This window comes from Penicillium riverlandense, assembly GCF_028828495.1.
Source record: "Penicillium riverlandense strain IBT 135883 chromosome Unknown utg000009l_segment0_segment0, whole genome shotgun sequence".
NCBI lineage: Eukaryota > Fungi > Ascomycota > Eurotiomycetes > Eurotiales > Aspergillaceae > Penicillium > Penicillium riverlandense.
Window position 1 is genome coordinate 669,938 of NW_026643200.1, and position 14,073 is coordinate 684,010.

Genomic DNA, 14,073 nt, shown 5'->3' on the forward strand with positions numbered 1-14,073 from the left:
CACCGGTCTCGATAGTGAAAGCCCTCCCCAGTAAATTATAATTGAGCTAAATCATAACTCTGCATTTTGTACTGGGTTCCCATACAAAAGGCACTTACGAACTTTTCGAATAACTCAAGCCCTGTAAGATATCTCGGCCTATTTTAAAAGCATCTTAAAAACAAATAGATCTATTTTATGTTCACCAAAAATGAGTCACATAAATAGGTCATAAATAAATGTTTTAAAAACTAGGGCCCTTTTGTATAGTTACTCTATTTAGCACTTAGTCAATATCCCTGTAGTATTAAGATGAAAGAAATATAATTATATAGGCTAGAAATTGATAATATACTAGTTTCTAATTCTACCCCCTAAAGTTTGGGTATGAATAGACCTATAGCAGTTGAACTACTCTAAAAAGACATTTCCGTTTTGTATTGGGATTCCATACAAAACCAAAATTTATGATTTGGCTAGAAGAGCCCTCACTAGCGATAGTAGTGGGTCTTAGACAACTTCTAGGGCGGACGGGTATATTAAGGTAGTTTCGCTAATATTTTAGTTTAGAATATCCATATCGCCTAGGCTCTAGTATTAAGCAATATAGGAAAGAAAATAGTTATTTCTAACCTTATACCAATCTATAAGCGAAATCACACTACTATATGGTAAGAGATACTTATTCCGTATCTCTAGTTTATTAATACTAAATACCTTAACCTAGTTATAGCTAAGGCGTTTTAGTTATAAATTTATAATATAGCTTTAAGGAACCTCTATAATAGCTATAGTTCGCCTAGGGTTTCCTTAGCTATACCTAGAATCATGCTTTACTATTAACGTAATCGGTAAGCGAGTGGGCCACCCAAAACACCACAGTAAATGCGAATTTGACATTTCAACAAAAATAGCTTCATATAAGATTTAATTGTATCATAGTACTATTTAGTTCATACATAGCCTATTTATAAAGTTTTGACAAATTTTGAGATTAACTGGTTTAGATATATATATATCCGACATTCAGTGGCCATATATTTTTTGGTAACGTACTAAACTAATTATTCAATATTAATTTAAATAAGCTTACGCTATTCTTTATACTTATAAATACTACCATACTAATAATCCGATAAAATAAACTTGTGGTTGTTAAAATATCGAGTTGTAAATTATCGCATTTACTATGCTGTTTTGGGTGGCCCACTGGCTTACATGGCCCACTCGCTTCCCGATTACGTTAATAATTTATCTATTACTAAACCAATGAGTCCGATGAGGATAAATAAATATTAATAACTTTTGCGTATTTGCTACATTTTATTATTATTCCTTGATGTTTTGTAGATCTATTATGTTTTAAAGGTTATTCTTTCTACTTCACTAAGTAATAATAGTCGCTATTAAGCATATTTTTACTTCTTTAATCGTTTCTGTTATTAAGGTCAGGTATTAGGAGTCTCTCCTCTATATCGTCACGGACTTTTTATTTGATTTATATATACTTAAAATAAAATATAGATTTACCATAAGAATATTGATTTACGACCCTTTAATAATATATTTATGATCTAACTACTTACTCTAAGGACGTAAATAGAGTAATAAACCCTATTACTAGGTTTTTACTAAGTATTTTTATTTAATATTCTAGGTTAATAGTCTAATGAAAGGTCTTTCTTTATATTTAAAGGTAATAATAGATTTACGTTTATATATACTTCTCATGTATAAATTAGTAGCCTTTTCGTATTTGAGTATTTGAAGAGGATCTTTTATCCTTTAAATTTCTATAGCTAGGATTTCTCCTAGATTAAGCTAACCTTAGTTACAGTGTTAAAAATTAACTTATAAGAGTTAAGAAGCCAAATTTACTAATAATATTTAGAATTATTGTAAGTACATTTAGCTAAACAAAAAAAAAGGAGCTCTAGCTAGGCTAATTATTCCATATCTATAAGTATTGAAGATAGTATTGCAGTATTTACTTTATGTACTCTATTTAGCTATTGGGCTAGGGATAGAACGCTATTAATAGTAATCTTTAAATGTAGATAAGGTAGTATAATAACTATAATTACAACGTAAAAAGTCAACCCTAGTTAATCTAAAAAATTACGTCTTGAATTAATAGTATCATAGAAAATCTCTATAAGCCTGACTAGTAGCGTTAAGTATACTTTGGGATATCTTATATATTAGCTAGTAATAACTAAAATTATATTAATATACTTATTATAAATTATTAGTAGTAACATAGTAATAGACTATATTTAGTTTGGTCTATAGTTAGAATAGAATTAGTAGTAATTTAAGGCTACTATACATATAGTCTATAACTTAGGTCTATAGTTCTAAAATAGGAATGTTATTTCATCAAAATTTAGTGATATTATACTACAAGTATACTTAATAAACCATTCGAAAAATTTCTATATATTTAAATTCTAAAATAGCCTATATGAGTATTATTATAGTATATACTCATTAAGGTTTAGTATAAACCCCTTAAAAGATATAGGATCAGTTGTAAAAGTATAAATACTAATAGAATTAATTAGCAGTCTACAAAAGGTATTTCTCTTTAACTCTACCTTAATAGTCTTTTTTACCCTTAAACTTTTAGGGCTTTGCCAAATAAGTATAAAATAATCATTGAAAGGTCTAAATGTAGATTATTTATGTATAAACTTTCTTCCTAGATAGGAGACTAATTACTTATAATATAGCTCTCATGAAATAGGGGTCCTACGCCTAGGTCTCCTTGTATTAGACGAACTAAAATTTATTATATACATGTCCATAGATATTACTAAAGTAGTTGTAGCATATTAGTAGAATAGGTCGAATGGTGTTTTAGAGTTATCGTTTAGCTTATTGGTTAGCCTTACGAACAACTAACCACGCTCTAGAATCTATGTATGTTTACGTTTAGATATCTAGCTCTTATGAACTCTTCCTTTGCTAATTCTACTTTCTAGCATACTCGCCCAGCCAAGCGACCCGCCCACCGCACCCGATACACCATAGTAATTTTGATAAATTACAACTCCATATTTCATCAACAATAGGTCTATATAATATTTCGTTGGAGTCTAGTGCTATTTAGTTCGTTCTCCCCCATCAGTGTCTTCCAAGATAGCAATTTTTCTGTATCCGTGCACTGAGCTCCCTCCTCATGGCTTGAGAAAGCGCGCAGGCTCCCTGTTTGGCCCCATGGTTGAAATTCCGGCTCAAATAACACCACTCCCTTATCTACACCTGATCTAACTAAGCTTCTGATGTCATGCCGAGTTTGAGCCTGGGCACACAACATACGACAATAGTTGCCAGGGTGTTGAGCCACCAAATTAATTATTGTCGTAAGTGGCGCCAGTCGCGAGACTTTCTGATCCTCCGAGAAAGAATCCAGGGAAGCCACTTGCCTGTGGTCTTTTGTCTTGTCAGTCTTGTCAGTGCTCACCCTGACATGCGTCATTGGGTGATAGGTGATAGGATAGAAGACGCCCTTCGTATATGGCCTCTGGTTGCTTTTGGGTGGAACATGCTCCGCTCAGCGTATCTATCTATATTGCTCTGAGGCAAGCTCTAGCGATGATCTGAAACGGCTCTGTCAGTATTTTGCCACCAGAGGGAAGCTACGTCAGGAATTGGATAATCTTTATGAGGGCACCGTTTCGGCCCTTGATGCCACCGAGGTAGGGGCATTGAAGAATATGGCTCAAGAAAACAATCAGGATTGCTTTTAGGAAGCTCCTTCCGATAGGCAACAAGATGTCACGACGGTCAGAACTTGTAAGCCATTAATTGCCACCTAACTCTTAGAATATAAGGAACATGGGAGGGAATAGATGAATGAGGAAAAGGGCAATACAATGGTATTTCTTTGTTAAACAAACAGTCTATTATCAACCTTCGTTACGTCATATGCCTTTTTTTGATTCTGTTTGGCTAGGATCCTTGTGCCAGCCGTTTCGGGTGCTAACAAGCTAGCCTAAAGTTAAAATCAGCTCTCCGGGTCAGAGCCCGTTCTGATCTAGAATAAGAAAATTGGTAGCTTAAGTTCCTATCTCTTCTAACTATAGGAACAATAATTTGTTTGATGAATCTATTAACACTCACTATATGAGGATGATACTAGAAGTCAACGAAGTTCCTTTTCAATATAACGCCCTTGCAAGTGTAGCTCACTAGATCCTTCTCGTAGGGTATTTGGTTCTAGGATAGATATGTCACTCTTAACCGGCATAGGTATAGAATAAGGATCGCAAAATAAAGCTCTTAACGGTCTAATAGGTATCGCGGAGCTAATTTAGTGTCGTAGGGCCGTTTAGTACCGTAGAGCTATTTCGGTATCGTAGAGGCAACATATTAGGATAATCGTAGGGAATGTCAAGTAATATGACAACTACCATTTAGGTTCATATTAGTAAGATAAATGTAGGACGTGAACCAGCACAATACGCGCTAAAACCATATCATAGACATATACATAATCTAGGATAGGCACTCAATTAGAGAAGGCGAGCAATCGATTGATCCCACGGTGTTTTGTAGATCGGAATCTAGAGCAACAAAAGTACAAGATAGTAGATCTATCCTAAAGTGGCGTGGGCTAAGTGCATTAATACCGTAAGGGTATTTTGGTTTTAGTGCCTAAAAATAAGGTCTATAGAAGGCATAGCTAGAAACTATAAACAGCCTTTTTTTTTTAACGACTATCTCTTGACAGAGACTAATAAAGTCCATAATTATATATAAATCAATCCTTGAATCAAAGGTGAATGGTGTTATTGCACGCTTCTAGCCCTCGCAACTAGAGGCCTCGCGAGCATGCAAACCATCCATGTCTAGAACCAAGCATTGATGCGCTTTAGTCATATTTCTCTATGTAGATCCCAACAACTACACCTATGTATCATTCCCCAGAACATTTTAGTTCATGACCCACTCCAATGGAGCAGGATAATATTCCATGTCAAGCAGGCTGTAGGTGGTATTTGGTTGAAGTCGTAAAGCGGGAGCAGAGGGCAATGCAGAAATTTTGTTGACTTGGCTAGCCGTTATCATAGAAGGACTTATAGATTTCGGGCCGGCCAAAATGAGATGATATAGCTAAGATAGAAAGTATCTACACAGAGATCAGTTGTTAATCCATCAATAATCAGCTAGCATTTATGTCATAGTATACCTTCAAATGCCACATACAAATTCAGCCCTACTTCCGTAGTCAGACTCCTAAAGCGTCAGGTATCGTTGCTCAGATTCCTAAAGTCGTGTAGTTACTAGAGCTATGGCATCTTCTAGAGAGCTAAAGATATTAAACATCGACTCTTGGAACTGCAGGAGTATCTGTTTAGTTTCTTAATGCCATTGGAGCTCTGCCTTAAGGTAGCTCATCTCATACGCAGATTCTTCCAACTGTGTCCTCAAGTCTGGCGACAGCCGTTTTGCACGTCGCAACCGGGATGGTAGTCTCTCGAGGCTGGGTGATGTGCCTCCACGACATAGAATTTGATGATCTATTAGAGTAATCTCCTCGGAAATAGGTGCCAGGCGCTAGCTAGAATACTGACTCGTCGTGGAGATGCAAATGCACAAAACAAGTGATCGGTGCAGAGCCTTCGATCGGGACGATTTATTAGGAGCACTTCATAGAAGCGACCATGGCTCGAGCTCTCGATCGAAAGACGGTGGGGTATCATTATCGGGTGAATTGATTAAAGTACAGTAATGCAGTTTCGTGCAAAATACAGACAATGATACCCAGCCATGTGGATGAGACGGCGCTGATTGACCCTGTCTTAACTTATTATTTGTTGTAGTCAGCTACAATTGTTATTAGATGCAAGGTTGAGTGAAAATTTCTCTTTGTTCTCGAAATGGTTTACTCAGATAGAGAATGAATAAATATTAAGACTAGGTCCTCGGTCGTGGGTAAGAATCCCCACAGTTAATAATGCACGAAACCAAGAGTATTTGATATTGCCTTCAAGGCACTTTGAGGGTATGTGTAGCTTTACAGATATTCTTAGTACATGCGACTACAGGGTGAGGAGGAAAGGTAATCAAAGGCATATAAACAAGTGCATTTCTTATAATTACATAGTGGAGGGATTGGCCCGATAAGGTGTCGACGGGAGGCTAGTTATGGGATTCCCATGGGAGAGACTCGGGTAGCTAATGTCTACACGTAACAAAGTGGTCAGAAGGCCAGAAACACTTACTGTATTTGATTTATTCTTACAGTCAAACCAGGCGAACACTAACACAATTATTAAATGTCACAACTGTGACAAGACTAACGAGGGACCTCTCTTTGCACCTGCGTACCGAAATCAATTCTACCGACCCCCGTACAAACCCATCTCATTTAGGACTCATCTCCAAAAGCCGGGAATGGCGGAGCCGAAGTGCCATCACAGGAATACTGCACTATGTATGGCGATCCCGTGGAGGTCGCACCGAGGATTACTGTACCGTCAGGGGCAGTGATAGTAATGTTCTCGACTGCATCTAACTGCGAATTGGCATACACAATACGGAATGGATAGTACTGCCCCGAGAGAAGCGACATGGTGAATGTGGAATCTGGTTGACAGTATTCATTAGTTGCATCGGCATTAGATTCGGTCCATCCCGAAAATGCCTTAGGACCGCTCCAGAAGAAAATAATATCGTCCGCGTTCGATGAGGTATACGTGTAGTCGCCGGAGACTTCGGCGTAGATGTACCCGCGGTGGTTGAGAGCGATGTCGATCAAATCGAATGTTTGAGTGGAGCCGTAGATCGAAACATCTGTATCACCGGTGGCGTTTAGGAAGATGTAAGGGGTTGTACTAGTGTAAGAAGGGATAATGGTCTTAATCTCAGTTGGATCCCAGGTGTAACCATCGCGGCATGGATGGGCGTTTGGGGGAATATTATTGTCTTGATAATATGCCCACTGGACACCCTCGTTCCCACAGGTCGTGGGGACCGGGCAGAGTGTGGTTGTCGAGGTTGCCGTCTTCGTAGACGTGCGGGTTGTCAGGTCGGATGCCGGGATGCTGAGGCATTTACAAGCTTGGCTGATTTCGGAACTGGGAAACGGTAGCAACGCTGCGGGTGTTGGCGAGACTTTAGGTGCAGTAGTAATCTAGGGAAATTAGCCGGGCCCATAATTTCATATCGTGATTAAAAAGGCGTACCTGAGTAGCCGCACCGATGTTCAACCGGGCATCGGCCATCGTCTGATGCGATGGATACACATAGGCACAGCTAGAGTGTGTTTTAGTACTAGAATCTGTTAGCATGCATTGATTCGCTCTCTATACTCTTTCTTTGTGTTCACGCACGCTGTAGCGGTGGTGGTGGTTGTAGGAGCAAGCAAGGATTCGCAAAATTCGGTAGCTGTGGGGCTGTCGCGCAGCAGATCCACCACGAGCTCAATCACAATACATTCGAGACTTGCATCCTCACCCGAACCTCTTGTATGGAGAGACGTTGCAAGGATACTTGTCGGCAATGCCAAGCTTAGGAGGCTCCAGAGAAGCAGCATGATGCACAAGCAAATTAATATCAAGTGTCGTTCGCGAGAGCAGTTAAACTTAGTAACGGTCTAGAGAAGGGCAGTGACTTAAAAAAAGGCTGGAAAGGGTGTTATGGGCTATTTTATTGCGGAGTCGATCAATACTTTACACGCCAATGTGTTTGTATCAGTAGGTCTGAACACTTTGCAGTAAGAAATGCTATTAATCCTACAGTAGCCCTACAACAATCCGCGGAATATTTCGTTGACCAATGCTTGATAAGATAGTCTACCAGTAATAATCTTGCGAAAGTCCTAGATCATTCTGTGACCTGACTGAGTTTTCCTGGAGAATGTACCATCGGCTACAGGGACAAGCACACAAAATATATCGAGTTAATTGTAACTAATTGCTGGCCAGGGATGCCAATGCTTGGATACTGAAGTACCTACACATGACATTTTCCTTGTTTCGATTAGTATGTTTAGCCAATCATCAAAGTAATTCTTCCCTGGGCGTTTGTCTGTGGTAAGTACACCAAGCGGTGACATGATACAAACTTACTAAAGCGCTAGAAATGACAAAATTGCACCTCATAGGCATCTAAGCACCGCCCTGGAAACCGCGCGAAGAGCCGTTTACTCAATTTTACCAGTTCAGCTCATTAAAAACCATTGAGTACTAGATTTAGTAGTGCATACGTGTAAGAGCATTGTGTTAGTCCATGTACTAGTAACAATACCCAAAAGTTATGCATAGATCCATGACACCTGACTTAGTCAAATATGCCATGAACGATAAACACTAATCAAACAGTCGACCACGTCTGGTAGCTACACTTGTTAGCTATTTTCCCTTCTATGAGTGCCATTATTGGCTTTCTATAGTCCTATGACCGGCAAAAAGCACCCGGAAGTCGAACTCAAACACCTGCAGCCAATAGCGATGCAGTCTTCTGGTGCATGAACTGATTCGGTTGGGAGATGCCCTTGCATGTCACCGTTCATTGAATGCTAGATTTTCAGCTCAGACAGGCAAGAAAGTTCCCCAATTTCCCGGAAAAATCCCCCTTGTAACTTGCTAGTTGGTATTGAAGCCTTCATTCTGAGGCAATGTGGCTGGATGTTTGTAGTCAGGCAGGCATTCCTCGGTTAACTGCCCGAGGAATTACGCATCCGTTTTGGCTAAAGAGCCAATCCGGGCATCTCTCTTACGGGCCCCTGTCGGCTCCAGCTACCTGAGGGATCACCACTTACTGAGAGCAGGATCCGACCAGGGAAGCGCCAGTCAGGTCACGTGTATTTACCAATACCCAAGCATCGCCCAGTTGGGTCTGCGACGACCAAGTGAATAATACTTGCATGGGCTTCAAGCGGCAGTATCACTCATACTTCCCGAAGAGGAACAATACTATCCTGAAGAGTTCGGTGCCAGTCGAGTCCCACGTCGTCCCATGGTTGAAGAACTAAATAGTTGTCATACACATACCTAGGGATCGGGTCGCTTATTATTATGTAGTGTTTATCCCCCAGTTTGAAATGTGCTTCTCTGAATGTTAAGAACATGTTCATTGCGTTGGTTCATGAATGCGAACCAGCGATGGACCCACGTATTCGGTAAGCGAGTGATGCATGTAAGCGAGCGACACACCCCAAAACACCATTCTTGGCAAAACGGAGATCTACGACTGAACGTATTATAATCTGAGCGTGTTTCAGGATAGGGTTCAGGAAACATTTTGTGAGTGTACGCGGGGGAATCTGTTTTCGAATATGGCAGTACCCGCCCCCTAGTAGTCGGGCCCTCACCGCTCTCCGTTGGTACATCCTTTTTAACCCAGTTTTTATAGATGGGAATACAAATTCTCCAGGTAACCATTTGCCTCATCTAGCGGAGCTTTCGTCGGAAAAATAGGGCATGTGACATGTTTTAATTCATAGTCTATGAGACATTCCTAGCCTCATCCTTAGCTTCAGTCTTGCAAACGCGGCTGCCCACCCGAATTCCCATAGGCAAAGTTTCGAAGTAATGACGTTTCAAACTCCACGCTCCCCCAGGGTTGGCAAGATGAAAAAATTCATCCTTTTCCATATATAACCAATTTATGAAGTTTAAAAAAATTATAATTTTCAGTGGTTCAGATATATATATATATATATATGGCACCCTCGCGGATGTATTTTTTGGTACTAGAAAAACATAATCATTGATTTTCAATATTCAATTAGTTTATACTATTTCTTAGATCTTATAGTAGTATCAAACCAATAATCAAACAAAATAACTTACCATTGTTGAAATATCTAATTGTAAAATTGTATGGTATATGAAGTGGGCGGGTCGCTTGGGATTTACGTTATATAGTCGTGTTCTATTTATTAAGCGACTCGTATTCGTTTCTCTCGTTCGTCTTTCTTCAGGGTAGATTACGCGTTAAAAAATGGACTTGCCTTTACTATTGTATAGTGTAATGTGCTTTTATTCATATTAGTATATAAACTCATATATAGTTAAAAAATTTATACCAGGAATCTATCAAGTACACTGGATACCTAACTATCGAACTTTATCAAATGTAACCTCACAAGGGCATTATTGGAAACGAAATATTCAATAGCTATATAAAGTAAGTAGCATAAAGCGAGAATTCTAGCCCCTACTGATTTATTCGCCTTACTTCTTACTATAAGTATAGTTATTATACAATAGCGAAAATCTTATACGAAGGAAAGTAAGAGGTGAAGAGTGAGGGGGTCACAAGTTAGATACTATTAGTCTTAAGAAGGAAGGTTCTTTGAATCTAGTACGGCTAAATAAATATATCGACCTTAATCGTAATAAAAGATAACTAAATGTTACTAACCACCATAATGTCTAAATCGAATACCAAACACAGGAAACATTTCGAATACCCTATATGCGTATTATGAAAAATCGCACTCCAAGCCTAGGAATATAATATTTCCCCCCAATAATTCAAGGAGCGCGTTTAGGGCTACTAAGAGTATTTAGTAAAGGCTCTATTAAGTATAATAGCTAACAAGGGTTAAGAGGAGGTATTGACTGCCTAGATACGTATCATTAACTATATTAATCTCTTACCTTTCCTCGTAATATCGAAGATAATATTACAAAAATAATATTTTATTATAAAGTAGTTTTGACTAACGCGTTAGGAAAATACCTAAAATCTTTGAAATATAAAACTACAAAACTATAGAAGTTAAAGGCACTACTAATAATAATTAAGTAGATTTATAAACTATATACCGTGGTAGATAGACAAACTAATAATCTTATTTACTAGTATAATAGTATGGTTTAACCTTAAGAATTAGTATTAAGTCTAGATAGATTTACAAGGTGACTGTATTATAATGATACCGGTAGTAGCTTAGGATAGTAAGTAATTATTTGGGGGTTTATATTAATAGTTATAGAGCTTCGATAAGTATATAGAAGACTATATTTAAGGGTATAATAGTTACGAACTTCCATTTATTAATAACTATAAGCCCTATAAGAAATACGATTTTATCAATTACTGAAAATAGGATCGAATTTCTCGTTGCTACACTTCTAAACTTACCATCTTTAATTCTACGCCCTTCTAGGTATGTAAGCACTGCTATTGGAGGGTGAGGAATTAGACTAAACGATAGGGTAGATTAGTTATATGGAAGAGGGATTTTCTTCGTTAAGTCTATACATATCGAATATAGACTTTTGTACCTTTAACGTCTAATATGGCTAGTTAAAGATCCATATAAACAAACAACCTTGGAATTAAAGGGCTACATCCTATAGTGCTTAAAGGGATATAGCCAAATTAGGTAATAGGCTAGATTAAGTCAGTTGAGGAATGCGAGATTCTAGAATACATTTAACTACAGTCGCCTAGTAGAAGAAGGGGTATCAAAAGCGAAGGGAATTTATAACACCCATCTAACCTAGGATACTCTTCGCTTTGGGTTTTACTGTTAATTCACTAGTAACGATTGTCATAGTATTGTTAGAAAAAAAGATTCAAGGTAAAGAGAGAGCTCCGTAGACGATAATAGCTCTATGAGTAAATTTAGAAGGTGAGAATTCTATAGGCCTCGCTTGCTATATGTGACTCTACTAACGTTATCCGCTGCCTGCTAGGAGAATTAGGAGTAAGGTAATACCAAAAAGAATAAGCGCTGGTTATATATAGGAGGTACCCTATAGGTTGGGGACTTAATCTCCTTATCTAGAACTGGGATATTGTAGAGACTTAGGTATAAGAGTCTCTAGTATAAACGTAAATCTAGAAAGTCAAAAGCTAAAATGCTACACTGTACCAGAATTAGGGTCGAGGAGAACTAGAGAAGAGATATGGAGCTTAAAAAGGTCACTAGAGACAGCGGCTAGCTACTTTATGCTAGCGATACACCTAGAGAGAAGGGGGGAGAGGGGGTAGGGGAGAGGGGGTCAATTAGGTTGGATATTAATTATGCCAAGTTAGGCCGTTAGCGAGTAGTAGGGGCCCGACTTCTAGTAGGTAGGTACTTAAAACTAGGAAATCTGTAGAGTATACGACTTTTAGCTAGTCCTATTCTATTGACCCCAGCGTAGTGGTAATAGAGTAGCTAAGTATAGGATAGTAATAATTATAACTAGATGGAATTCTTATGGATCAGACCAAATTGTGTCAATTGATGGTATGTCCTATGCACAAGAAGGATTCATTAAAGAAAGGAAGAAAGAAAAGGGGAAGAAAGGGGAAACAAGATGCGTGGGTAAACATGGCAGAACGAAAAGGCGGTCAACAGTCACGAAGCTTCAGCTGAGTATCACAATATCAGGACTTCGTACGAAGGTCCTATAACAGGGATAATATATAAGTAGAAGACGAGATATAAATAATATAGGCATATAGGACTAGGTTCCATATGTTCCCTTAACTAGGAGATAATGAATTTGCTAGTTGGGAGGCCGACGGCGGGAGTAGGTATATACTTGAGATATTATATGCTAGGCTATATTATATAGGAAGGAAGGGAAGGGGGGGGGGGGCCGCCTTGCGATATACGATATATGACAAGCGAACTTAGGGAAGCTAGAGTGCGGACGGAATTAAAAGTAGCTTACTAGTGTTCTGTGTAGGGACAGTACGTTGCCTTTCGATAATAAGGTATACCAGGACGCGACTATACTAATAGTGCGGAGATCCCTCTCTCTTTACTATTTTCCCTTGTTATATGAATTCCGCCCCTTGTTTATGTCTTATTTTATCTGGGGTGTACTCTTATTTTCATCCCATAGGTTTCTCCGTATATAGAAACACCTAGGTGCCATATCCCATTCTCGCTATCAGGCAGAGGCGACTAATTGTAACCCCCCATAGCGGCTATACCTAAGGCAAGCTAAACCGGGCAAATGAATACTACTACCGCTACTACTATAGCAGTGAAATATAAATGTGAACCTGGGGAGGCTTCGTTAAGGCGTGGGTATTCATCAATCCAGGATTCGTTAAATTGAGTTGCGGAAGGTGTCGTGCTCGAAAAGGCCAAACATAGTCCAATTGGCCATCAAAGGTCTCGCGAAGAGAGCGTACAGACCTAGCTTCCTATGCCACTAGAGTCTACTTCGTCGAATAAACACAAGCTTCACCATCAACAAATATCAAATTACCGAATACCAACATGGAAATCGGTGGGAGCATTAATATGTAGGTACAGGAAGACAATGAGCGTGCCACCATAGCACTGTCAGATCAGACACAAACAGATTCATATGAATAGAGGTCATCATCAGCAGGGTAACCAAGCAAAACCGGTCTAGAGAGATCCCAATCGTTCACACCACCAATTATTGAGCCTTTGTTGAAGACTTGGCCTTGTTCTCCCTGCGCCGCTTGAGCGCATCCGGGGTATATTCCGTGTCCAGCAGATAATCCCACCACCGGAAGCTGCTCGAGAAGTTGCCGATGAACTTCTCATGGTGCAGGTCATGATGATCGGCACCCGCCCAGAAAGGCAAGAAGTGATGCAGACTCCAGGGGAACTCATAACCACTGTGAGCATCAATGGCCTGGAACAAGCGCAAGACAATCCAGATGTACATAGTCATGATGTGCAAATCGCCGGTTAATGCACACCAGACGATCGGGCAGCCCACGGAACCGAAGCCGAGGATCATGACCTCGATCGGAGATGCATATTCCGCCGCCAGACCGAAGGGTGCCGAATACTGATGGTGTATCTTATGGATAGCCTTGTACAGGGGACCCCAATGAAGAGCGCGGTGAGAGAAATAATGCCAGGTATCCTCCATGACGAAGAAAATTGCGATCTGGTACGCCATGGTCCAGATGGATGGGAATGGGACGGACGAGGAGAGACCGAAAAATTGGGCCATGGGGTGAAAGAGCCTGGCAAAGAGCGGATTGTTAGCCATGAGTCGAGACAGCCGGGCAGTTTCCAACGTACCAGATCTGAGGCAACTCGACGGTAAAGTGGCTTAAGAGCACAAATCTCGCGCATTCCCACTGCTCGCGCAACGATGGGATTTTGTTCTGCCATCCGGTGTTAGTGCGGATGTCGGACTCCGT

General features: G+C 39.6%; 2 protein-coding genes across 2 annotated transcripts; both read right to left on the reverse strand.

The window, feature by feature from the left end:
• Positions 1–6,355: 6,355 nt before the first annotated feature.
• N7474_010541 (uncharacterized protein) lies at positions 6,356–7,522 on the reverse strand (the record flags this gene model as incomplete). Its single annotated transcript, XM_057201951.1, has 3 exons — positions 6,356–7,120; positions 7,173–7,242; positions 7,320–7,522. The coding sequence occupies 3 exons, from the start codon at positions 7,520–7,522 to the stop codon at positions 6,356–6,358; spliced, it is 1,038 nt and encodes a 345-aa protein (XP_057048222.1).
• Positions 7,523–13,331: 5,809 nt separating this feature from the next.
• N7474_010542 (sterol desaturase family protein) lies at positions 13,332–13,880 on the reverse strand (the record flags this gene model as incomplete). Its single annotated transcript, XM_057201952.1, has 1 exon — positions 13,332–13,880. One exon carries the CDS (start codon positions 13,878–13,880, stop codon positions 13,332–13,334), a length of 549 nt encoding a protein of 182 aa, XP_057048223.1.
• Positions 13,881–14,073: the final 193 nt, after the last annotated feature.